Source organism: Scomber japonicus, chromosome 8 (assembly GCF_027409825.1).
Source record: "Scomber japonicus isolate fScoJap1 chromosome 8, fScoJap1.pri, whole genome shotgun sequence".
NCBI classification, from domain to species: Eukaryota; Metazoa; Chordata; class Actinopteri; order Scombriformes; family Scombridae; genus Scomber; species Scomber japonicus.
In genome coordinates this window covers 25,552,058-25,579,769 of record NC_070585.1, presented here as the reverse complement: position 1 = coordinate 25,579,769, position 27,712 = coordinate 25,552,058, and the positions used below count along the sequence as shown (strand labels likewise).

At 39.3% G+C, this 27,712-nt stretch overlaps 1 protein-coding gene across 9 annotated transcripts in view; it reads left to right on the top strand.

Annotated features, from left to right (window-relative positions):
- si:dkey-237h12.3 (teneurin-3) overlaps nucleotides 1–27,712 on the top strand; it is a 132,371-nt gene that overhangs the window by 70,957 nt on the left and 33,702 nt on the right. For 6 of the 9 annotated variants that reach the window (XM_053323283.1, XM_053323282.1, XM_053323277.1 and 3 more), the window contains 9 exons: nucleotides 360–570; nucleotides 1,658–1,759; nucleotides 2,435–2,629; nucleotides 3,704–3,904; nucleotides 8,521–8,706; nucleotides 16,791–16,937; nucleotides 17,462–17,678; nucleotides 23,387–23,506; nucleotides 25,473–25,734. In XM_053323283.1, the coding sequence (XP_053179258.1) occupies nucleotides 360–570; nucleotides 1,658–1,759; nucleotides 2,435–2,629; nucleotides 3,704–3,904; nucleotides 8,521–8,706; nucleotides 16,791–16,937; nucleotides 17,462–17,678; nucleotides 23,387–23,506; nucleotides 25,473–25,734 (1,641 nt within the window). Of the gene's footprint in view, nucleotides 1–359; nucleotides 571–1,657; nucleotides 1,760–2,434; nucleotides 2,630–3,703; nucleotides 3,905–8,520; nucleotides 8,717–9,440; nucleotides 9,455–11,078; nucleotides 11,100–11,597; nucleotides 11,622–16,790; nucleotides 16,938–17,461; nucleotides 17,679–23,386; nucleotides 23,507–25,472; nucleotides 25,735–27,712 lie in introns of all 9 variants that reach the window. The other 3 variants (XM_053323275.1, XM_053323274.1, XM_053323278.1) reach the window with 3 other exon arrangements.

Here is a 27,712-nt window from a genome sequence, read left to right as displayed (position 1 = left end):
GAATATTTTCGAGCGTTTGCCCTGAAGCAATATTAGCCTTATCAGTACACAGTACAACTCTCTGAACAACATCTATTAACTCCAAATAAATGCCACTGAAAAAAAAAAAAAATCTACATTTATTATACTTCAATATTTGCTCGGTACACAAACCTGCTCTGATTGTGGTTGTATTACAACTTTGAAAAGTTCCTCTCATACTGTTAGAGGAGCTGCATGCAATTATCCAACATAAAAAAGGGAAAAAAAAACAACTTTTTGAACTCTCTTGCCTCTTTACTGCATGGTTTAATTATAGCAACATTAAAATAACAATCAACTGCATCTGCTTAAAATCTGTTCTGGGTGTTGTTTTTCAGTATGACTTTGTGGAGCTCTTGGACGGCAGCCGACTTATCGCTAAAGAACATCGGATTCAGAGTGAACCGGAGACGAGGGCCCGGCTGGAGCACCCGGTCACTGTCCACCAAGCCGGATTCATCCAGTACTTGGACTCAGGGGTGTGGCACCTGGCGTTTTATAATGACGGCCGGAACGTGGAGGCAGTGTCCTATAACACCATCATCCAGGGTACGAGGACACATCTGCTGTAATAGCTGATAAGTGTGATTGGAATGATGTGTAATGACATGTTTGGAAGACTTTAATTTCTTTAAACAGCTGCGTCTGCATGAACAAACAGTGGGGTTTTTGAAGAATCTGGCTGCCACACAAGCAAGCTAAGCTTTTCAAACTTTGAACCACGTAGGAGGCAGATCTAGGTTTTCATTGGAGGGTAATGGATTATTTTGCTCAAGAGTATAATACGAGCCCATGCACAGCATTGATCCTTTCCTCCTAACAACCTCTTCAGTGTTTTGAAGTCTGTGAAATTTCCTTGTGGGTACTGAGGTAGGAAAAACACTAAGGTTGAGTTAATGTTTTTCTTTTTCTATTTCCTTTGGGGTGTTCCATTGATCTGGTCCCACAGATATGAAGGTATCGATGTTTCAGGTCAAAATTGCCTGGGTCCGATAACGGCTCAAGGGACATCCAATACAAGCTAGAGTAATAACAAAAAAAGTTTGTCCCCTTAACGCTGATCAAAATGAGGGCCCCGGTCTTTTGGGGGTGCCCTTTATGAGCGATGGTCTGTTGAATGAACACAAGATCTGTCTGTAGGATATGTCAGATTAACCTCAACACAGAGAGGATTTAAGCTGTAAACACTCAGGAGATTGCATGGCTTGTGTGGGCATGATCAGTCATTCAAGGGGTTTGGGTGGGGGCGGGTGAGGCAAGAGAGCGACAGGAGGAAAGGAATGTCAAGGAAATTGAATTATTTGGTCTAATTTAAAATGCCTGTGTGACTTTTACTTAACATGGCTTAGATGTGAACAGACTGATGGCAGCATACATGTTATGGAGGCTTAGACCTTAGTGGGACATGGACAAATAGCTGTAAATGTATGCCATGCCTGATACAAGTACTGCAGATCAGAGATGCTTAGAAACACTAGATTTATGAAGGGGAAAAAGGAAAAGTTGTGGCTGCCTCACAGTATTTCATGAACTGCACAGTTGTAAATGTTATATTAAGGAGGTCTTTCAAATTTGCTCTCATATGACGATCTGATGAGTTATTAATAGTTGGACTTGCACACTGCTGTACCCACAGAATCTGTCACAGAGTGCGCACACAACTGTTATGGGAACGGAGAGTGTGTAGCTGGATCGTGTCACTGCTTCCCAGGATTCATAGGGCCGTACTGTTCCAGAGGTAATTATTCAGCTTTTATACTCTTTGCTGTCCACTTAGCTCACGGTTTAAATTGTCTGTTCACCCAAATGATGAAAAAAATCTCCCTTAACTTCTAGTGGTAGATATAGCGTTGGTTCTATTTGCTCTGGTCTTGAACTTTCTAAGATTTCTGCTGCCACTCTAACACAATGAGGGTGAAAGGAATTGTTCATGGTGCTCACAGCATTGAAAAGGGTCCTTTTGTAGAGGACAACAAACATTGCTGTCAAGTTGTCCAAACACCGTCTTGGTAATTGTGACTAATCCACAGACCTTGTTACATAATTGCAACAACTTTAAACCAAAGAAAGAGTCTCCATGAAAACTGCTAAAGCTTGTTGTGTAGATTATCCAGAGTGACAGGGGTTTTGCTGACATTGCTGTTAAAATATTGCAAAAAATATTCCACTTTGGTCCAAAATAAAACATTTTATCAACTATTGGATAGATTAACCTTCCAGAGAATCCCCCCTGACTTTTATCTAGCTCCATCATCTTTAATTTGTCCACCAATTGGTCGATGACCAAATTTCTGCAAACTAATATTTCCAACAGCCTCAGTTGCACTTAGTATTTTTGATAGTTAGAAAATGTAAATGTTTTTTTTGTTTGTTTTGTTGTTGTTGTTTTTTTTAAATCTTTGTCCATCTTCAGCTGCTTGTCCAGTCCTGTGCAGCGGTAACGGCCAGTACACCAGGGGGCGCTGTCAGTGCTACAGCGGCTGGAAGGGCACAGAGTGTGATGTACCTGCCTCGCAATGTATCGATCCTCAATGTGGGGGACATGGACTCTGTGTGGCGGGTAACTGTGTGTGCAACACTGGCCACAAAGGAACCAACTGTGAACAAGGTAAATGAAAAGAAAAAACAAAGAAAACCCCCAAAAAACACAGCTTCTCCCTGCTGGATTTACAGCAGCTAGATGGAACATATTTCTGTGTGAAGCTCATGGGGGATCGACACAGTCCATTGGTGAAACAATCAGTGTTTTCAACTCCACCAAGCAGATAATGCTTTGGATGTTGTTATTGATACCATGTGTATAAATTAACTCCCTCTTAGTGTTCGGAGCACATGAGTGTAGGCTACACACTGGAACAGATTGTCCGATGCCTGTTGATACAGTCACCTATTGGAACGCTCCACAGTTGAAGACACCTGTTAAAATCAATCAGTCAATGACATCTGTTCCTTCCTTTATTGGGAAGGAGGTGCTCTGTCTTTAATGTCAGCGTTTTCCACTCCCCCCTACACTCCAGTGCATTTAACTGTATTGATCCACATGTAGACAAAAGGCTGTTATCAGCTCAGATTTACATGTGCAGGTTGTTGACCTTTCATGTAAAAAGATATTGAATTCATTAAATGAATATATTGTGGGTTGTTTTTTGAAGTGTAGCAATATGTTAAGACAGGAGATACATAATCAATATAAGTGTCCAAGCAAATATGGAAATGCACAGAGCAATCACAATAGAGGAAGCACAATTACGTTGTTGCAAATTATCCCTTGTTAGTAATGGGTTGATTATGTTGGTCATAATTGCCAATTATTAACTTAGATCAGCGAGTTGATCTGCAAATTGTTAATAGTAATTGATTATATCTGTCTAGACACTAATTATGCCCCTATTCCTTGTGCCTATAATGGAGCATAATTACGCTGTCAGTATATTGGAAGTACCCTATAATATACAGTAGAGGAGTTAGTTGAACATAGGGTGGAAAATTACTACCAGCCACCACTAAACACTGCAAAAAAAAAGAAAAAAATATCAGCTGTGGCTCACCAGCCATCATCTGGCACACACTTCCACTTTAAAAACGATTTTTGGCCAGTAGCAGAGTCAAAGTGGCTGGAGTAAATAAGTAGGTCTTATATCCTGTCTAACTGACATCTCTGTCGTCCCAACTGTGTCCTCAGTGGACTGTGTGGACTCAACGTGCTCTGGTCATGGAGCCTGTCATCATGGTGAGTGCCACTGTAACCCGGGCTGGGGAGGGATCAGCTGTGAGATCTTGAAGAGCACTTGTCCAGAGCAGTGCTCCAGTCACGGCACCTTCAACACCGACTCGGGAACCTGCATCTGTGAGGCAAACTGGACAGGGGCCGACTGCTCCATAGGTAAGAACATGTTTCACTAAAACTGAATGATTATTTTAATGATCAATTAATCTGCTAATTATTTTAACAGTCCAAAATCATAAGATACTGAATAACAATCACATACAATGACAACATCTGAGAAGCTGGAATTAAATTTAGCTTTATCAAGTGATTATCAAAATAGTCGAGTCTAGACTAGTCTGTCAATTGACTTCAATTAATCAGTTCAGTTCTAATATCATTACAGGCTTTATTAAAACATATTTTCAAAATGTGACAATCCTGGTACCTTCATTTTTTATATAACCACTGGGGGTGACAGAGTTAGACAATTTCAAATGTTTACATTGGCTTCAGCAGAGTCAATGACACATTAAACTACTTAGAATTGTAATTTAAAAGATCTTATATTTGGTTTATTCATTCATTTCTTGATGCCATTAGCCATTAGCTTGTTGTGCACAAATCTTTGCAAACAGTACAATCTGTTCTTTTATGTGCAGATGATGTTTGAGTTTCAATAACAAGTGACTGGCAACAAATTATTTCTGTATTTCTGTATTTAAGCCTTTATTAACAAGCTTTAGGTTGAAATTAAGGATATGTCTCTCAGAGAACACTGTGTCTGTCTGTGTTTTATTCAGAAACGTAAGAAATAATTATTCAACTAAACTTGTTCAAATAAAACTGTTAAAATCACGGAAAGCAATGTGATATATGCTTAAAGCTTTAATTTTTAAACAAAATCACAATTAATCACTTCTTTTTTTTTAATATATATATAACTTAGTGAATATCAGACAATTTGTTTCCCTAAATTAATATGTCACAATTTGAAATTAAACTCTTTGAATAGTATAGACAGTTAAATCAGTATTCTACAGCTTTCTCCCCACAGTACACATGAAGGAACCGAAATTATTCATTTGTGATGTCCGATTGATTCATAGTCTGCATTTGCTTCAAGATGATGAATGGGCGCATGACTCACTCAAGTTTTTCATCTTGAGCGCTATGATGTGCACTTCATGTTATATTACAGACAGCGCTGTGTTTTATGAGCTTTATGATACATCTTTCCTACGTCACCTCTAGAAAGTTTTAATTGCTGAAATTGGGATGCAAGTTATATATTCCACTATAATATAAGAAAGGATAAGAAAGTTTTCTCTGGAAAATGAGGATGTCTTCACTTGTGTTCAGAGCTGTTCATTTGACTCATCTTTCGTGAGAACAACCACATTATTTGTTTGCTGGAACAACACAAACAAACCAAGATGTCGAAAAAGGTCTCAGTTCCTGTCCAAGTTGGAGTTAGAAAGTAATCTGAACTGACTACGGGAAACAACCCCCATCCCTCCTGAAAAAAAAGCTTTCTCGGTAATAGGGAGGCAGATGTTGACATCTGATAGCCAGCAGTCACTAGTGCTTGGAAAGTGTTTTATAACTTGAGAAAGGGTGAAAAGAAGGGCACACGCCTAAATCTGAGTGTATGTTCAGTTTATGTTCTTTACTACATAATATATTCACCAGAGAAGTTTGACTGAAAAAAAAGTGGTTAAAACCAAATTGACTAATATTGATAATTAAGTAATGTGTGGATCTCTGGCATACATACATTTATGAGCCTTGATTTGCTTTCAATTTCACAGTTGGAACATAAATGTGCAAAATACAGAAATGCTTAATTTTGTTTTGGATTTAGTAAATAATAATGTAAGTGTGATCACACAATTAAAATTTGGTAATCAACACTTCTAGCACGTGTTGGTTTGAAACACAACATATGTTAACAACAAAGCTTTGACACCACACACTAATCTAGTGCAACTTGACATGTTCTTTTTGAAAAGTATCACCAATATGTCTAATTTTAAATTAGGCCTAATAGATGTGTTGAGAACCTTTTTCAAAAAAGGCCAGTTTATTTTACACCTGCCCCAGGTTTTTTTTAGAGGAGGAGACAATCGCATTTTCCCATCTGCTTGCAGCAGAGCCTATTAATTTGTTACCAGCTTTGTATTCAGAGAGTTTGCCTTTCGACACAGGTAGGTGACATGTTAGTTCAAAGGCTGGTCCCTCCCATCTGTTATCTGTGCCTGTGATTCAGGTGATTTATGTGCTGTTTCCCCCCTCCGAATAGACTCATTCTCTGTGTGTGAACCCAGAGCGAAACACAATGGCCATACTGAGTCAAACAATTAAAAAGCAGTTGTTGGAGTTCGTTTCTGTCAGTATAAAAGGCTGTTAAATGTATTTTTCTTGGCTGAAATTCAATTGGAAATTAAAGAATAAATAGGCTGGATGGTACGTTTGAGATGATAGATGCGTGTTTGGATCTTTTGAAGCAGCATGCAGCCAGTTGGGTCGGTGCCCAAGAAGAAAGAATGATTGTTTTGGTGAACAGGGATTTTTTTTTCCTTTTGTGTCTCTCTCTTTATTTTCTTTTTTTTAAAAGAGAAGTAATTTGTTATTCTGTTAAAGCATTCGAAATTCCACACTTAATCCTCTCACTCAGCAAGATATCTGGGGCCTGTCGATAGCAGAACTGAGGATGTTGGCCTCGACGCAGTCCAAAAGTTAGGGAGTTTACCCACCTGGGTGGGTGGAGGAGTCCTTCCTAATTAATGCTGCCGTTCTTCTTCAATTAAATAAACTTTAATTAACAAGCGCGTAGCATGGATCGACCGCCCACAACCCCTATCCAGCTCGAGTCAGGGGCATGTTAAAGGCAGATAAACACTTTTGCACTAATGAAAAATTGATTGCATAGATTCTATGGGAAGGAGGTATCCCTTTGGAATCGAATGACTCCCCTCCAGAGACATGTTTAATATTCTACAGTGTCGGCTTGACTTAATCAGAACCATCCAAGGTCTCTCAATCGAAGAAAATCTCTATTCAGAGAGCTGGAAACAGACAGTTAAAAGAGCCTCAGTAAATGGGGATGAGTGTGGGCATAGCAGTGGGGGTGGATTAACTTAAAAAATAATAAAAATACATGAACAAAATTAGGATATATTTTATCCATGACTTGCTGTATTTTGAGTGGCAGAATGATGTCTCTTGGCTAATATGCTTTCCCTGCAGGCTACACCAAGTTTTTAAAAGTCACAAACTTTTCAGTGATGTGGCTGTATAAATTTCCTGGAGCATCTAGTCACATCAAGTCTGAGGACATACTTGAGCTACTTTCTCCTAGTACGCTATTGTCACAGTGGAAAGCTTTATGGCTCCTCTGTTCAGCAGCTTTGATAGATGCTCTTGGTTCCAGTAAATGAACATTTCTTATTCTCACGCAAGAGCAGCCACAGCTTGTTGAGTGTTAGCTTTAGCCTGGTACACACTGATTTACTTACCACCCATGGATTCAATCATTTGAATTTGCTTTTCTGAAGATAACATGGATTCATAACAGCTGCTCTGCTGTTTCCGATGCTTTGACTACTTGAAAACATGTTGATCTAACATCTCTCAAAATTTAGACATGAGAACCTGCTTATATTCATAACCCTCAGCTCAGTCTAACAAGAAGCCATGCAAATGAGCTTTGAGAGTAAGTAAAACCTGAAAAGAAAAAAAAAAGAAAATGGTTGTCTTGAAAGCTTTTAGATGCACAAAGTCATTTATGTGCTTTACTGTTCTTGTGCTCTGAATTTCCACTTTCTGAGTGATGACAGGTTTTGTTCCATTCTTAAAGCTTCTGTACTCGGGAGAGAATAGAATGATCAATGAAATTACTTAGATAAAGATGACTCAAAGTGGCTGCAGAAATAAAAATGACAATAATAGCCTGCGTTGATTGTGAATGTGCATGGAAGAGTCTCTTTTCTATTATTCCAGGGTATTTATTCAGAGAAAATACTTACATTTTGTGTGATAAGCTTTGATCTCATTTTAGATGGGAAATAAGTGGTTGTTACACTGATTGGACCCGTTTGTTGATAAGCTTATTTAAATATAGTCCTCTACAATTTGCTGCTGTGTACATTTTTACACAAAATAGATCCAAACTAATTTAGATGTCATCTATCTGCCATCATAATGCCTAGACACAATGCACAATGTGTTTCTCTGTGATGTTCAGTTTAAGGATGTATTTCTTCACTGAGGATCGTAACATACAGTCATTATGCTTGAATCGATGCTCTAAGAGAACTGTGTTGTTGCCGTGCTTTATTGGACAAATTACATGTCGAGCACTGAGACGCTGAGTGACTTTATTATTGTCTGCCATAAAAGTAAAGCCACTAAATACTGAAGTTAACATGATACTTTTTAGAGGAAAGTCTAAAAGCTTTGCACTGCTGATGGATGGCTGTAATTTTAGGTGTCTTCTGATGGGATATTATCAGATAATGCTCATCCTTTTTTTTTTCTTATAAAAAAAATAAAATAAAATAATACCACATTTTTTTTAGCAATTAAGTTTAAAACAGGTATTTTTTACAGTTAAACTTTTTGGCCAACTTTAACCAAGGGAGCTAACACTTCTAGCAGACATCAGAGCATTATTCAGTAGTGGCAGATGGGTCTATACAGAATGCAAAAATAGACCAGTACAGAAGAAAAAAAAAAGTGTCTTTCCTCAATACAGAAGCTATACGTCTCTATGCTTCTTTCTTTTGCAACAGAGGTGTGTGTGGTGGACTGTGGTCCCCATGGCTCGTGCATCAGTGGAGTGTGTCACTGCGAGGAAGGCTGGACAGGGCCGGAATGTGAGCAGAGGGACTGTCACCCACGCTGCATCGACCACGGAGTCTGCAGGGAGGGCAAGTGTGACTGCCACCAGGGCTGGACCGGTGAACACTGCACCATCGGTGAGCCACGATGACACATACTATACACCTACACACACTTGACAGTAGGGCACTGACTGCAGAGGAAATGTATTTATGGGCAGTCTTAAAAGGGCAACTTTGGAGTGGGAATATAAGTATTTTCAGTGCAGCTTTTAAGCCGATGACAGATATTGTGACTCAACTTTGTTGCTGCCTACTGGCTACAAAGAAGTAACTTTTCATGCCAAAATAATGATTCGTTTTAGGTGGTATTTCCTGCTTCGAGGTCAACTGTGGTGCTGTGCTGTTTTTGTACAGAATTTCCCAGATATTGCGAAAACCTTGTAGCCAGTGCTGTGGTACTTTTGTCTTTAAGATTTTTCCTTTCTTTTATTTTTTTGTCAGCATTGATCATCAATGGTGACTACCTCTAAATGCAGTAATGCTGTAGTTTTCACATTTCCTTTTTTTGTAAGGAAAACACTGTTGTTGCTTCAGGCAACATGAAGTGCAACCTCTTTTGTGCAGCAGTGAGCTTTTCTCAGACAGAACTATACAAAACAAGAAAATGTGGAAGAATTTCTTGAATTGGGTATGACTTAAAACTGATATTATATTGTGGCCATCGATAGAAGCAAGACTTTATAATAATTTATAGAATTTAATTAAACAGTTAAGCATCGCTCCCATCATCAGAAATGTTCTACTTTCCTGTTTTTTCTCTTTTCTCTTCTCCTCTCTGTAAAATCTCTCTTCTTTTTGCAACATCTCACCACAACTTTGCAATGTTTCTATCACCCACTTAGAAATTCCACCTTTTAAACTGCTGAAGTGATGCTCCTGTATTAGTGAGTCAAGGGCAGGTATTTAGGGAGCTGAAAAGCCACGGGTAGGCCTCTTTGGAATATCATTTTTCTGAAATGGCCGCGCTTCACCTGGCATTAATGAGGATAATGAGTTCTGAGATGTCACTTCCTATTGACCTTTAGCTCAGACTTCCTCGACACCTTACCCCCTGTCAAAGGTCCTGTAGTTAAACCCTGACACGCCGCATCAAACAGCATTCCCCCAAGTGTCATCTCAAAGCTCTCAATGACGACATTCCCTGTGAAACAAAGATCTGGCACTCCAAACTATTCAACCCTAATTATGTATTTACAAGTTCTCTCATCAGCAAAGCCCCATCCACAGCACTGATCCATCTCTGAGGGGAAAGAAGTTTGCAGTGAGGGAGTTGTTGGAAGGGTTGCATTCCTGATCTTATTAATGTTTCCCTCCGCAGGGCCAACTTTTCACCATCCATTTTCTCTTTCTTTCCTCCTGTTTAAGGCTCCCATCAGGAAAAGTAACTCCTTGCTTTGGATGCAGCGGGGATGAATAGGCAGCGCGTTACCTTTTCTTGGAGAACTGGGAGCTTATTTTGTCTTTCAAACCCTGAATAACTGCCATTTGCACAAAGCGCCTTTTAATCACATTACATGGCCAGAGCTTGAATAGAGGACTTCCTCGGCCATTCTTTTGTCACAAGCACCTAGATCCTGTTTTATATGCAAGGCTTAACCCATTGTCTGTGCTTTCTCAGCGCTGCAGTTTACTACTAAGGTGTTTTTGATTAATCTTAGTGTTCTGTTGGTGCGTTGTTGTGCAGTTGTTGAAATCACTGAAGTGGAGATGACAGCAAAATTGGAAAAAAAGAAAAAACTCTTAAATATTCAGCTTTATGATTCATTCATATTAAAGTGAGGGTGAACCAACACACCTCTTGACAAGTAGACAGTCAAATGTATTGAAGCATACCTAGATGAAACTGGCTCATGTAGTCTGAAGACAAAGAGTGTTATAACATTCATATATTAAGAGAAAAAAAGTGCATGTCTCTTTGTGTTAGCCTGTTAGCGTCTCGCTTTGGCAAAGTAAAGCAGATGGTGAATGTTAACAATGAATATTTTACTAAGCTTAAGATGCTGAATCAATTTGTGTTGCTTCCTACATACAGTAATATCATCATAATCATCAAATGACACTTTTTGCAGAAAATTGTGGTGATTCTGATCACAGAAGCATCTAATTCTGATTAATAATTTCCTGTTTTAATTAACATCTTCACTCTAGGTTTGTCAAAAACCGGATGTGTTTTTTCCTCTCTCCTAAACTAAACTATGAATCCACTCCTCTAAATCTGCAGCCTCTGTCTCTTTTGTTTGTCTCTTTCTAAAAACCAATTGTCTACTCTTTTTTTTTTAATTGGCATTTTTTTTATCCCTCTCTTTCTAAAACCAAATTACTACTATTTATTCTATTTGCATTTTCTAACTTCTATTTATATCCATTCTCTTTTCTATTTTATGTCTGTATGCCTGTCTGCGTACCTCTCTGTCTCTCTTCAACTCCCTCTTGGCTTACATGTATAGCCCTGGATTCCAGAGTATCAGGTAAAAAAAACATTTTTCATTTTGCTTGAGAATTATATTTTATTATATTTTTTTTATCCAGCTGAATGCCTTTATTTTGCCTGTGACTTAATTGAACTCTGTTAAAAAAAGCTCGAACATTCTTCTCTTTCAGTAATATCAGCAGTGATATCCTGTCACTCATGCCTAGTATTAGCTATTCAGCTCAGGTACCACAACAACTGTAATTTCTATATACACAGTACAGAAATTGAAATTAGAGAAAAAAGCTAAAACGTGCTTTACCTTCACTGCTGACGAAGACAACAATAATCTTCGGGAGAACTATCTGCAAAGCTTTATTTTTCAAATATTACAACCTAGTTGGCAGGTACATCAACTTTATGCCAGCAACCGTTTTAACTTTTTGTGCTCCCTGTAAGTTATAAGTAAATGTGTTTGTCAGTCTTAGCTCTCTGCCACCACAGAGATAAGTAATTTTCTTTTCCAAATGTTTTCCTTTCCTCGGTTGTGTAATAGGAGCAGTCAAGATAGGATATAAAGGTAAATTGAACCACTACCCCCCCAAGGGAGATTGTCACAAACAATCCCTCCCTGCTCTCTGTCTTTCCTAGCACGGCGTTTATACACCTGTTCTATGTCCGAGTCGATCATAATGTTTCTGCTGTGATCCTGCTCCCTCGATATGTCCCCTCATCTCCTGTCCGTCTGAACCAGTCTCACACAGACTCCACGGTCCCTTCTCCCACTGTCTTAATTCCCTGTGTCTGCCAGATTAAACGCCCAAACTGGTGTGGTTTAGTCATGTTTCGGCTCCCTGTCTTCACCCTCCACTAGAAGGAATGCGATCTGGCAGCAAGTGCTCTGTTTTCTGTAAATGTAGAGACTCTGGATCCTCCCCCTTCCTCCTCACACTTCTTCCTCTATTTACATTTATACCTCCTCTTCCCTTTGATGTTGCCGTTACTTCACATGAGTATGTCTAACATTTGTAATGGGCTATTTCAACTGTGATTATTTTCAGACGTGAACCTCCAAAGACAGCCATTGATTTTCTTAAATGGGATTAGTGCAACTTTAAACACTCAAAGAAGCTTTAAAATCTTGATTCAAATACAAAAGAAATCCCAGATTTTAGTCAAAGACAGCGGCTGATATGACAATCACACTATGAGAATTCACACAAACAGAATAGGAATAATTCAAACAAAAAAAAAGAAATTACTACTTTCATTTAAACAGCTTCAAATCTGTTATGTGGAATTGACTCAAAAGCACTGACATGCAGTGGTGGAAGAAGTATTCACATATATTACTTAAGTAGAAATAAAAAAAAAATATACAGCAATAAAAGTCCTGCATGAAAAATCCTATTTAAGTAAAAATACATAAGCCTTAGCAGCAAAATGTATCCAATGTATTAAAGTCAAATGTTACGTGCCAGATGCCAAGTGCTGTAATGTCCTTTTGCCTTTGATCCATTGTAGCCCCAAGAATAATGAACTGTAGGCCAGGGCCTAAAATCTACTTCATGTCGGAGTTATTACTTTTGCTTCTTTTTTTTAAAATTCGTTTTTATTCTCATTTCAGTTAAATAAAAATATATTCCTGCTTATTTTTAACTTTTAGTGTAATTTTAGTAAACTGTAATACATCAGTTATATTCTATGTGTGATTTTATTGAATTGCTACACTGTACCTACTGTATAGTATACTCTTGAGTGATTTTGTTGAACTTTATTAACTCTGCTTTATACTCCGAATAATTTTCCTCAAAAGTAAAGTGGATGTGTTTAAAACAGATACAGCCTGCTTTGATTCAAGGTCATATCTTGCTGTGTTTCCAGAAAGATGACTTGTCTCCTTTTTCATATCATGTTACCAACTAGGGCGTAGCACAACTCCTGTTGCATGATATAAGAGAGAGAAAGAGAGTGCTGCTTGGGAAGGATGCATTAGGTTTTGACAATTTTGCATCATAGTATTGAAGGCTTTTATTGTGGTTTTGGAATTTTATGGCACTTATTCTAATACCCAAAGAAAATAGGATATTTATTTTTTCATCCATAATCATACTTTTCTTCATTGATTGTGACTATATCCTATAAGGTGAGTGTTTTTTCTTTTCTCATTTTTCACTAAATACTCCTCGGGTCTAGAAGTAACTTTTTTCACTTTTAGGGAATAGTTCACCTACTCCCGCACTCGCATATTGAGTCGGGACCTAGGTACCAAATGCAGGCTTAAGTATCCCACAGGTACATCTCCCACTGATACTGATTTGTACTCTGCTCCACTTAAGATGTACTGAGATCCAGGGTGGGTGACCCCGGGCGTGTAGATTGTGTACATTCAGAAGGGAATACAAAATAGTTATGGGAAGATAAGAAGAGCAAAGGTATATGTCTCTGCCCCACCCCCAAACCCTCCAGTCACAAGTCTAGTCAATTTCATTTATATCGGGCCAAATCACAGAAGAAGTTATCACAGGGCACTTTTAGAGCAGGTCTAGACTGTACTCCTTAATTTACAGAGAACTAACATTGTAGATGAGAAAGAACAAAAGGAAGTCCCCAAGTAGTCCAGGCCTATAGTAAGGATGACTTGTGTTGTGATGGGTGGTCCAAGGCAGTCATTGAAATTGTTTTTATGTAGCAGTTAAAAGACTTATCTGATCTAAGACCAGGTCCCCAGATGGTTGTGCTGGAGACCTGGGTAGTGCCTTCCAGAGAGGCTTAATCATTAAAGTTGTTTAAGGCCAAGCACAATAACTTCTGTTTTGTCTGAGTTTACTGTAGTTGCAGAAAATTGTTGGTCACTCATGACTTTATTTCCTTAAGGCAGGCTTGGACTTTAGCTAACTGATTGATTTCATGTGGTTTCCGATAAATATAAATTGGTATCATCTGCATAAAAATGGAAATTGATGGAGTGTTTCCTAATAATATGACCTAAAGGAAGCATCTATATCACATAAAGCAAATCGTATTGATCCAAGCACAGAACCTTGTGGAAATCTGTGTCTAACTTTCGTGTGTATTGGAGAATTACAGACTAACTGCTGTTGGACTGTTGATATATTGCTTAAGTTTGAATGTTTTTCAGGTGGAAAAGTAACCATGTAGATTCCCAGTATGTGGTCAGTTTATCCAAATGATCCCTATTTGTAAAGTTTCACAAATGTTGTTAGAGCCGAGGAGCCATCATCTGTTCATGTCAGCTGATCTGACAAACTGCACTGAGTTGCACCAGCTATATGCAAACTGGCATGAGCCATTTAGCATTGTGGCACATCGCAGTAAGCTGGATTGATATTGAAATATCATATCAATAAATTAGGTCTCTAATGGATTACTGTGTTGTAAAATGGCATGCAGTTAATGAAAAAAATATGTTGAGTGGCAACATAGTGAGTTCTGTGACATTTTATGATTTAGACCTACCCAAGGGCCATGTGTATACATATTTAGTTGTCACTTATTAATTAAGTTGTAACTTCTCTGTGGTGCAACCACTTTCTGATCTGTGTAGCTGTTTGGAAATGTACTTCTAGCTCTAATATCTCTGCAGCATTTTGATATCAAGACAACACCATAGCACATATTCATTATAAATACTAAGCTGCAGTGTGTGTGTGTGTGTGTGTGTGTGTGTGTGTGTGTGTGTGTGTGTGTGTGTGTGTGTGTGTGACGCACCTCCTAATTTTTTGGATCAGGCTGTCAATTCTTACACATTGAACCTTTAAACCAGCTTAATGCAGTTCCTTTAATGCCAATTAAATGCTCCAGTCTCCTTAATAGGATGTGATGGTCAATGGTGTCAAATGCAGCACTGAAATCGAACAAGACAAGTACAGAGAGAAGTCCTTTGTCCAATGCAAGTAGGAGGTCATTTGGAACTTGCACCAGTGCTGTCTTTGTGCTATGATGCACTCTAAGTAAGTCTATTATGAAGAAATCACACAACTGATTGTGTGATGGTTTGTCAATGATACTGGAGAGAAATAGGAGGTTAAATACAAGTCTATAGTTGTCTAAAACACCTGAATCAAGAGAAGGCTTTTTAAGAAGAGGTTTAATTACAATTACTTTAAAGGACTTTGGTGCATAGCCTGTTAATAAAAACAGATTGATCATATCTAGTAAAATACTAACTAAGACTAAAACTTCCTTAAGGAGCCTATATTGGTATGTGGTCTAAGAGACAGGTTGATAGTTCAGATGAAGAAATCATTTAAGTCAGCTCAGGGAAAGGCAATTAAATATCAGGTTTTACAGCAGTTTCTAAGGTTCCTGTGTTTGGGGATAAATCGGTGCCTGTTGAAGGCAGAAGGTGGTGAATCTTGTCTCTAACAGTTAGGATGTTATGATTAAAGAAGCTTATAAAGTCGATACTACTGAGAGCTATAGGAATACATGGATCGATAGAGTTATAACTCTTTGGCAGCCTGGCCAAAGTGCTGAAAAGGAACGCAGAACTGTTCTCATTTTCCTCTATTAATGATGACTAATAAGCAACTCTGGCATTACAGAGGGCCTTCTTGTATGTTCAGATGTGAGATTCTTCCAGTTTGGTCGGAACACCATATCCTTTGTAGTTTTCTGAATGTTTGCTTTAAGTTGTGGGTTTGGGAGTTGTATCACAGATATAACCTCTTCTGTTTAATTTTATTCTTATTTAAAGGAGTGATGAAGCCAAGAGTCATTCGCAATGAGCCTGTGGCACTATCAAACAAGATGATCAATTTAGGAAGGACATAAGAGTCCTCTTTTGTATTGAGATATGGCATTGAATTCAAAGCTGATTTAAATTTAGCTACAGAACTACATTTGTGTCTAATGGAATGTAGTCCGGTAATAGGAATTCAAAATCTATTAAATAATGATCCAATAAAAGAGGAAAAGGGTCACAATATAAATCTGAGCTGTCATGAGATGATTAATGAGAGAGGAAAGAGAAAAAGAACAGAACAGTAAACAAATCTGTTTTCAATTTTTCACTTTTTCTCTAATCATTTATGTTTATTGTGTTTTATTGAAATGAAACCGTGCAAGAAGTTTAGAGGGAAAAACTACTATTTGGTGAAGATGTTAACAGCTCGTAGACATCTGAAATGTGACCGGACTACACACTGCTTTTTGTAATATTTAAAAAAAATCTTATCCATCCTATTTTATCCAATGTGCCAAATCTTCATCTGAAGTTACTAAAGCTGTCAAATGTAGCAGAGTAGAAAGTATAATATTTCCCTATGAAATGTAGTGGAGTGGAAATATAAAATACCATAAAATTGAAATACCAAAGTACCTCAAAATTGTACTTAATAACAGTACTTGAGTAAATTAGTTACTTAGCAACACCACTGCCGTCATGCATTCAGAGTATCTCTCCTATTAATAGCAGGTTTCCCTCCTTTTATCCCATACTCTTTACTTTTCTGTCTGGCTGTACATGCTCCTGAAACTCATGTGAAACGACAGCAACTCCTCACACCCCCACCCCCCCACCCCACATCCCCAGTCCTGTCAGAGGTGTATCGTACCATATGTTCACTCAATATATGTTCACTTTTATCATTTTTGTCCCTCCTCTGCCCCTGTCCACTCTATACTACACTCCCTTTGCTCTTGTCTTCCCCACCCTCCCTTTCCCATCCTGATTTCCTTGTTCTGACTTGCCCGGCTGCTTGACACGTACATGTTGTGTTGACAGACGGCTGCCCCGGGCTGTGCAACAACAACGGGAGGTGCGTCTTGGATCAGAACGTCTGGCACTGCATCTGCCAGTCAGGATGGAGAGGGCTGGGATGCGATGTAGCGACCGAAACGCTCTGCTCAGATGGCAAGGATAACGAGGGAGGTAGGAAGAAGTAAAAGCCTCATACAAATAGTCTTTTAGCTCCAGAAAAACTGGGTGTTGTAGCTCTTATTGCGCGAGACACCAAATTGGCTTTGATGTGGCTCCTCAGTGACAGCGCAAACAAACAAAACAAATCAATCATACATAAAACATCACTGGAAAGAATATGCAAATGTTGGAGCAGAGCAGACTGTTAAACAGCATGCTTGAAAATATACACAGATCAATTAAAGAATGGTTTAATCTATCTATTAATACTTCACTAGATGGATTTCTAATAAACTACTCATCAGTCTGATTAACAAGCCCAGAACTTTTAGAGGTTCACATTAGGTGACACACTTCTGAATAGTTTACAGCTTTGATGTCAGCTCAGGATCTCTGCTGTCGCCTTAATGAACCAAAGTTCACGTTAGAAATCATCTGTGTGCACTAGAGCTCCCGCATTTCCTTTGTCAAACCCTAGCGCATCCAGGTCAACAAAGCTTTCCCTCCCTGTCTTAACTGTCCCTCCTGTTTTCCAGATGGGCTTGTTGACTGCATGGACCCAGACTGCTGCATTCAAATCGCCTGCCAGGGTCAGACATACTGTCGTGGCTCGCCTGACCCCGCTGCCATCGCAGGTCAGGGCCAGGGTTCAGCCCCTCAGCCCACGTCTAAGGGCTTTTATGATCGCGTCAGTTTTTTGATCGGTCCCAGCGGCAGCCATGTGATACCCTGGGATAACCCGTTCAATAGCAGGTAAGCGGTGTAATGAATTACTGACAGCTCTTTAATTATTTGGATCACGTTAGTTGTTTGCTGTCTCATTAATGTTTGAGAGAGACACCTGTGTTTGTGCAGCCACTCCAAAATGTCAAAGAATCTTACATCTCTTTATCTCTGCAGCTATTGTGACAAGTGTGTTTACAGTGGTGCCGCTGTCACAAGCATTTTTTTTTTTTTAACCACTGATGATTAAGTAGCTCAATAGTGAGCTTGTTCCTTGCTAACAAAATAGCCCTTATAACTGTAAAAACATGAGGATTCAATTTCTTAGACAGAGATAACAGAGCCATGTGGTTTTACAAATTAGAATAAAGCACAGCAAACATTTAACTTAGGAGAGACCATTGAATGACTATATCATCAGCCAATTTATTATGTACACCTTGAAAGTACAGCTTGAACTCCATTTTGCCTTCAGAACTGTGTGTATTCTGTGTAGTGAAGATTCAAAAAGGAACAACATTTCCTCAGAGATTTTGGTCCATATTAATGTGACAGCATCACACAGTTACTGCAGATTTGTCTGCAATATAGTGAGGCAAAAATTAGGCAGTGCCCTTTTAAGAGGGAGATGATGTAACGTTATGTTCCCTAGCTGTGTCAGTAGCTGCAGTAGGGGCTGGGACCCCTGAAAAAGCATGTTTATGTGTTGATTTGATGCCAGAAGATAGCCATTAAAACTTCTAGTTAAACATATAGCAGAGATTTGGTGACTGTGGAGGTCATTTGAGTACAGCAAACTAATTGTCATGTTCAAGCAACCAATTTGAGATGACTAGTGACATGATGCATTATCCTGCTGGAAGATGGGTATGCTGTGGTTATAAAGAGATGGACATACTCAGCAACAATACTCAGGTAGGCTGTGGCATTTAATGATGTTTAATTGGCATCAAGGGGCCCAAACTGTGCCAAGAAAATATCCCCCACACCACTACACCACTACCCCACCACCAGCAGCAGCCTGAACCATTGATACAAGGCAGGATGGATCCATGCTTTCAAGTTGTTTACATCAAATTCTGATCCCACCATCTGAATGTTGCAGCAGAAAAAAACTAATCAGACCAGGCAACGTTTGATATTTTCTCTTTCAGACCATTCTCTGGTTGTGTGTGAAAATCCCGTAGTTCAGCAGCCTCTAAAATACTCAAACCTGCCCATTTGGCACCAACAACTATGCCACGTTCAAAGTCAACTTTCCTCTTTATCCGATGCTTGGTTTGAACTTCAGCAGATGCTCTTGACCGTGCGCTGAGTTGATAACTCATGATTGACTGATTAGATATTTGCGTTAACGAGCAGTTGAACAGGTGTACCTAACAAAATGGCTGTTGAGTGTATATCCTCTATAAGAAACCTAATTCTTTTGATCATCAGTGGGCCACCCATCACACAGTATATTTGAATATCTGAGACCAGCACACTTAAATAGACTTCTCTTTGATAATAACTAGAAAGAGTTTCTTTCTATAAACTCCCTCGCCAACAGAAAACCACATTAAATCAGGCCCATCACAGAGAGTCTGCAAAGAGCCAGCATGTTTTGTATGATAAAATCAAACATAAATACATGTAAAATTAATATATTTCTTGTTTTATTCATTATTTACTTTTGCTTAAATGCATAGTTACGACACCTATAGCTGCTGTAATAAGATATTTTTCTAATATTCATATGGTCCCTTTTTTCTCCGTTTTGTAGGACAACAGGCTGTTTTTAGCCATGCTAGCAGCATTTCAACAGTCTGTCAATCTGTCTTTTATATCCACAGCTCCTGAACTGATTTTGTACATTTTGACATTCATGGTCCCCAGTGGAAGAATCTTGGGATTTTATGGATTCTCTGAATCACTTGTGGTTTTTAGTGAAATATCCTGAATGGATATTTGGCACGAAATTTGTTACAGACAATTACTGTAGGTTCCCTCAGGATGAATTGTAATAACATTGATGATCCCGTAATATTTCATCTTGCACCACCATGTCGTCAATATTTCCTTTTTTCCGAAGCCATGATATTCCCATTGGCTTTCCAGCTGTACTTTGTTTTTAGTACTAATAAGCAAATGTTAGCATGTAAACACAATACAATTAGGTAAAGTGGTAAGCATTGTACAAGATAAACATCAACTTGCTGATGTTAAAATGTGTGCCTACTGTAGGTAGAGCCTTGCAGGGCTGATACTGTGGCCTTGGATTTTTAGTCTTGTTTATATCATCTCATATCATCAAGTATGGTTATAGGATTTATTTTATGCTACCTGTCCCAATAGATACAAATTGCTACCTACTGTGCAGAACATAGATGTTTTTATTGTGGTTCAAAGACAATATGACATTGATGACATTGAGGACCATGAAGGAAACTATTCATCATGACATCTGACAAAGTTACTAAACATTTTTCTTCAATGTGTTGCAAGAAATAAAGTTTCACAGTGTTTATTCAAGGTAAAGACATTTACTTAGAATGTTATATAAATAAAAAGGAAAGGCAGACCTTACCCAGTGAATATACTATTAGGCTACATCAACATACAAACTGAGAGGACAGAGTCATATTTTTCACCAAAACCTCAGTGCACTCCCACATCTGTTCAGAATCACGAGCAGAGTTTGTTTTGTGGCTGATGGAGAGGAAAATGATTGCCAACTGTGTGTGGAAGGCTTTGGGAATATTTCCTCCAATAGTTTAAAGTAATCCTTATGTAAATACTACGCTTTACTGAAAATATAGAATGAGGCGATTCCCCCCCAGTCGGGTTCTCAGTAATCCTCATCCTCATTGTCTTCAGCTTACTGTCGATTTCATGTCTGGCAGAGGCATTAGCTCTTTTGCTCAAAATATTCATTTGCCTTTTTATCTCCTTGTCAAAGTTAGTTTTGTAGTCAAAACCATAATGGCACATTTTTGAAGTTCAACAAACATGCATATTAAATTTAGACCAAAACACCCTTTTCTCTTCTTACCGGGACAAACACTGGGTGCATGAAATTAAAAAAGGCCATCACAACACAACATTGACATCGACACAATGTCGTGACATAATGTTGAGAATTCAGGAGAGGTAGAATTTGTTTGGAGACCCATATTTTTAAATATTCATTTGAGGTTTTTCTGTAGGGGGAATATTTTTTACTGCCATGGCAGCGAATTTATTCTGAAAAAGACTCTGAAGAACTGGAACAATGCCAGAGGAGCATCAAGACTTCCAACAGCAGCGGTGATTGTTACGTCTAGTAGTAGAGTATCTGATGTCTAAAGGTAGAGAGACGGGAAACAGTTAGAGGTCATTGCTCTCCTTCTGTTTTTTAAGAAGCCATTGGGTGAGCCAAGAGAAAGGGAGCAGACTTCAGTGTGTGGTCAGGTTTCAGAACTCTGCTGTAAACTTGTCCCTTGTATTGCACAGAGAGAGAATAAAACATGTGTTGTGGTCTAGGTTTTTTTTTTTCCTTTTTTTTTTTTTTTTTCACCCCCTCTAGTTCCCTAGCCGTATCACTTGTCTCCACACAAGTCTCCCATTGGGTTTTCAGATGGTGTTTTTCTACAGCCTGCATGAGACAATGACAGATAAGAATGCATGAATTATATGATTCATTTCTGGGGTTTCAGCAGGTGGTGTTGTTTGGGGTTCGGCTCATGTATCATCGGTCTGCCTCTCAAAAGATTAATAGAGACACAGGAAAGAAAGAGCGAACCTTTGCTGGAGCTCTTAAGTGGCCTTGTTCTTCGAACCAGTAAATAAAGGATCGGAGATGGTAGTGCCAGGCCTGTAGCAGGAGCGGAATAAGAGAGGCTAAAACTGTTGATCATTCTCGTCTTGTATACATAATGACCTGAAGATAAAGTGGAAAGAAGAGACATCTTTTGCCCATCAGTGACTAATGCAGAGGGAGCACTTTTAAAATTCTGCTCTACGGTTGAGAAGTTGGAAATGATTAAATGTTGATGGAGAAATATTCCCTCTTACCTTAGAAACAAAGGACTCGCTTTTCAAATTACTTCACACTTAAGAATATACAGTAGCTGTGAGAAGCGGGGACTAGTATGAGGCGAGTTTTACCTGAAGGCCCTGCAGTCATGTTGAATAATCGCAGAGGATATCTGAGGCTTTAATCATGTATGAGCCTCCCATGTCTGTGATTTATGAAGCAAAAATGCCAGGGAAAATAGAGGGTTTTTAGGTGAATGCGGGGGAGGGGATGCTGGGGGTGGAAGAGCCTTTTGACCAGAAGCAAATCCATTTGCTGGCAGGGTAAATCTGGGTGGGGAAAGTAAAAGAGTAATGCTCTCCCATGCTAGAGTAACTACCAGAGAGATGCCCTTAAGTGAGGCATTTAACCCTCCTACCTGCACCAGTGGTACTGCTCTTTTGCCAGCAGCAGGAGACAGGTTATATTAGGCTGCCACCAGGCAAATACTTGAGGAAAGGAGGGTGTTCAGAAAACTTTGACTATAAAAATGTTATATATATATATATATATATATATATATATATATATATATATATATATGTATATTCATTTATTTTTTTATTTTTTTTTTGGGGGGGGGCTGGGCGTCTAACATCAACTAAATACTTGACTTCACAAGTGATTTTTTTTTTTTTTTTTTTTCAAATTTCTTTTCACATCTGCACTATTTATGACTTCACCTTTCAAAACTTCTCTGGCAATGTGTTTTGTTTTTTTTCTATTGTGGCACTGCATTTCTCTCTTCAAATCCTTTTCATTTTTTTCTTTTTTACTTCCCAACAATGCCTCAAGCATTGCATTTTGTTGTTCTGAATTCCTATAAAATGCCTCTTGACATGTCAACCACCGAGTTTTGCAACCGCTCACATCAAGAGAATATCTGTAACTGAGTTGAAGAGCTTGTTTTAACACAATTCTTGTTGATATATATTATCTTACATCACAAGCATTACCACAGACATTTATCACGCAGACGAGCACAAAACCCGGGTATGACACTGAGAAAAGGGTCTTTTTTTGGAAGCAAAAGTACTTGCAAGAAAAATCACGTTCGGATCACAGCCTCTTGGAAATACAAGTGAGGGGAGAGACTTGAATCTGTGAGGTCAGAGTGATAACAATACTGTGAATATTTCACTCATGAATCTCATTTGATTGGCCCACTGCGGAGTGTATTGCACACTTCATTTACAGAGTTGACTTTATTTAGCAGAATGATAATTTCATTGTGAATCTCGTTAGCCAGATAATATGCTGTGTGTTCTCCTTTTTGGTACCGGGTTTATAAACTGAATTGCCCTAAAGGGCTACAAATGGCTTTGTACATCATATATTGTCACAACTTATTATGTTTAATACAAATAGGGGTTGAGCGTGAAGAAGATGCATTCATGTATGTGTCCTTATGGAACATAAATGTTGCAATACATGAGCAAGATGCTGCAAAAGCAAACAGTCCTCTGTGTCTTGAAAACCTCATCACACTGAATTATGGACTTTTGAAAGCAGTGAAAAGAGAGAGGTGCTCTGTAAGGTGACATTTTCATGAATAATAACTACTGACGTGTGTGTGTTCCTAACGGCCAATAAATCATACCTCAGTGCTCGGCCGCTGGCAAAGGGATGGCGGTTGTTAGCAGTGTTGATGCTGCGGTGTTGTTTGTTTACTCTGTTTTTTTTGTGTGTTTGTTTGCCGACACAGCCTGGCATCAGTCATCCGGGGTCAAGTCCTTACTGGAGACGGGACGCCGCTGATTGGAGTTAACGTGTCTTTCCAGCACTACCCGGAGTACGGCTACACCATCACGCGACAAGATGGCATGTAAGGGTGTTTCTGTGTACACACATGCATAAGTAGGTGCAGCATGCAGAGGCACACAGTGGCCCGTCTGCATTTATCAACCACGATTTACATGTCCAAAAAACATGAGCAGTCTCTTGTAGGCAGCACAGGCTTTAGGTTCAACCTTTGCCCTTGCAATGATTTTATGTGTGGCCTGGACTGCTGTCCCTAGACTGGTAAGAAAGAAATGCAAAAAGGGCTGTCCAACAGTGGGAGAGTCGTTCTGGCCATTATCCAAACAGCACTCAAAACAAATCGAAACCGCAACATATTGTGCCCTCCAACAATTCCTCATGCAAATGTCACAATGGTGGAGGCCATTTTGAACCAGGCTGTTTAAAATGCATTGAATCAGCAAGGGTAGAATCAATCTGCCCGCGGTGTAGTAAAACGTGGGATTACTGTCTGACCTTCTTGTGATATTACCACAGATGGGTCCTTAATAATGGAAGTGCAAACACATATAAGACAAACGCATGTCACATATTTTACAAGAAGGGTTCACCTCAGGTAGGAGCTTTATTTTGCAGATGGGTTCTGGAGATAGTGAACCAAACCTTCATTCAAATTCAGCAGATAGAGGTTGTATTTATGTGTTGCCAGTGTGGAATAAAAGGCTTATGAGTGACAGAGAATTGTACAGCTGTTGTTATGTAGCACAATCCTTGAGTCCCCAGATAGCTGAGGATTAGCTGATTTCTTCAGATATTCCGCCCTGTAACTCTTCTGACAAGGAGCGTGATAAATGGTTGGGGATAATCACACTTGGTTAGCCAACAGATCCGCTCAGTGTGTTAAGAAGGGGAGGGGGGGGCATCAAAGCCTGGCCTCTTGCAGCTGTGAGCTCCCCACTGCCCAAAGTGGAGAGAGCTCGAGAAGGGAGCCGTTTTAGGTCAGCTGCACAGCTTGGATGTTGGCATGGGCGTGAGTGTACGTGTGTGTGTGTGTGTGCGTGTCATTCTGGGTGTGGGTGCGTGCATGATAGATGTGCATAAGCACTCAAATCTGTGAGGGTGTGTGTCTTTGTGCATGTGAATGCATGCAATGTCACCACACAGATACTTTACCCCCTGGGTAGTGGAGCTCGCCGAATATATAGAGCAGCACTTCAAAGACTCGCCCTTCATTTCCAAACCAGTAACTTTTCCCTGAGTAATGTCGTACTAATTAAAACCAGAACTCCCAAGACTCAAGACTCAAACCAAATTCAACCATAAAGTGTCTTCTTACAGCATGCCTGGTTAAACAAAAGTCATAAATTAGATTCAGTGACTGATAATAATATATGGAGGCTGTTCAGAGGGAATATAGAAAAGTTCTCCCTTCCATTGAAAAAGCATCATCAGACTCAGACTTGAAATAAATATTTACTTAGCTACTTTGCACTTAAAGGGAAAGTCTACAATTATAAGAATTTGGTCCATCATTCTTGTTGGTGATAATTATAACTTACACACAAAGTTATTTGCTGAGATCTTGGTGTCTTAAAATCCTAAAAAAAAGATGGAAAAAGAAAACATCTTGGTTTACAGACTGACCTCTTTATTTACTTTTAACCATAAATCTGTGCACAAACAGATTTCCTTTGAAATTCATGATCATTACTGATATTTTGGACATGCTTACTTTTGGATTTATAAACAAATACAGTGCTTTAAATAATGTGGTGGTCTGCTTCTTTGACCACTTTATTTATTTATTGCCATGTTCCAAGATCTCAGCAAATACTCCTGCAAGTGGACTGTCACCGTAACCCATGGAAATTATAGCAGGTGGACTGTCACTGTAACCCATGGAAATTATAGCAGAAACTACAAAATTAGGCCCAGATTGTTTGGAACTTTCTGAGTATACTGTTAAATGTTGTACAATTATAGAAAATGTATTTTTTTTATCAAATCAGCATCATTAATCAGCTATTTCCATTTCATTATAATTTGTAAAGGTTTGATCTCTTGGCCAATGGTGGGGCTTCTTTGACGCTGAGTTACGAGCGTGCTCCGTTCCCCACACTGCATCGCACAGTGTGGATACCCTGGAACGTTTTCCATGTGATGGACACAGTGGTGATGAAGCGAGAAGAAAATGACATCCCCAGCTGTTACCTGACAGGTCTGCTGAGACCAAACCCTCTCATCCTGGCCACACCCCTCTCCACTCTATACAAGACCTCCCCAGAGGACAGTCCCATCATCCCCGAGACCCAGGTGAGACTGCTGTGACAAGAGTTGATATGGGAACATGTTAGGTTGTGTCACATCACAACACTTGTATTGTCTAAGTCCAAATTTCTGCTCATATTTGATTATTTTCAGTGACTTTAATAATTTGACTCATACTTGATCCCAATATTATGGTACCAGTGTTGAAAAAATGCAAGCACAGAATAATGATAAATGCTGTTATCTGTCTTTTACCACAGCTTCTCTCCCTTATTTTGAACAGTCAGATTTGCCTTTCAGTTCGCCTTTGAGCTTTGATTGAATTCAGCCGTCTCCCCAAATACTAAGCCATAAATTGTCTCAGAGCAACACAGATAAATTCTGAGGCCACATCACACATGGAGGTTGCATGCCTCAGGAATTTGGCTTGTACCCATTTGGCACAAATCAGAGTTGAAAATCCCTAAATATAAAATGTGACTCTGCAGCTTTTGCTGTTTAGAAATAGGTCTGTGTTGCATTTGACGGAGGAAAATCGGAATTGCTTAGAAATGCTTCACCATGAGAGTATTGGCAGGCTGAGGGGAAACCTGGTCAATGACTTGAGCTCTGAAGGGAAAAAAGAGAATAGAAGTCAATTATTTGAGCTGTCTTCCCCAAGTAAAAGTACTTCATTTGCTCAAATAATGGAAGCTGCACTATATTGCCAAAAGTATTGACTCACCTGCATTGACTCGCATATGAACTTAAGTGATATAATGTCGGTCCACCCTTTGCAGCTATAACAGCGTCAACTCTTCTGGGAAGGCTTTCCTTACAAGGTTTAGGAGTGTGTTTATGGGAATTTTTGACCATTCTTCCAGAAGTGCATTTGTGATGCGAACACTGATGTTGGACGAGGAGGCCTGGCTCTCAGTCTCCACTCTAATTTATCCCAAAGGTGTTTTATCGGGTTGAGGTCAGGACTATGTGCAGGCCAATCAAGTTCATCCACACCAAACTCTCTCATCCATGTCTTTATGGACTTTGCTTTGTGCACTGGTGAACAGTCATGTTGGAACAGGAAGAGGGCATCCCCAAACTGTTCTCACAAAGTTGGGAGCATGGAATTGTCCAAAATCTGTTGGTATGCTGAAGCATTCAGAGTTCCTTTAACTGGAAATAAGAGTCCAAGCCCAGCTCCTAAAAAACAACCCCACACCATAATCCCCCCTCCACCAAACTTTACACTTGGCACAATGCAGTCAGACAAGTACCGTTCTCCTGGCAACTAGCAAACACAGATGGTGAAGCGCGATTCGTCACTCCAGAGAACACGTCTCCACTGCTCTAGAGTCCAGTGGCGGCGTGCTTTACACCTCTGTATCCAACGCTTTGAATTGCACTTTGTGATGTATTGCTTGGAGCAGGTGCTCGACCATAGAAACCCATTCCATGAAGCTCTCTACGCACTGCTCTTGAGCTAATCTGAAGGGCACATGAAGTTTGGAGGTCTGTAGTGATTGACTCTGCAGAAAGTTGGCGACCTCTGCGCACTATGCGCCCCAGCATCCGCTGCCCCTGCTCTGTCATTTTACATGGCCTATCACTTCATGGCTGAGTTGCTGTCGTTCCCAATCGCTTTATTATAATACCACTGACAGTTGACTGTGGAATATTTGGGAACGAGGAAATTTCACGACTGGACAGGTGGCATCCTATCACAGTACCACGCTGGAATTCACTGAGCTCCTGAGTGCAACCCAGTCTTTCACAAATGTTTGTAGAAACAGTCTGCATGCTTGATTATATACACCTGTGGCCATGGAAGTGATTGGAACACTCAATTTCAATTATTTGGATGGGTGAGTGAATACTTTTGGCAATATAGTGTGCATTTATTGCATGTGGAGTTTGGTCAGTGAGAATATTTATATAGTGTGTGGTTTGGAATAAGAATTCATTTTAATGTTTTAGGTGCTCAACACTAAATCATAATGTTTAACTGTAATGCATATAATAGAATTATATAGTTTGAGTCATC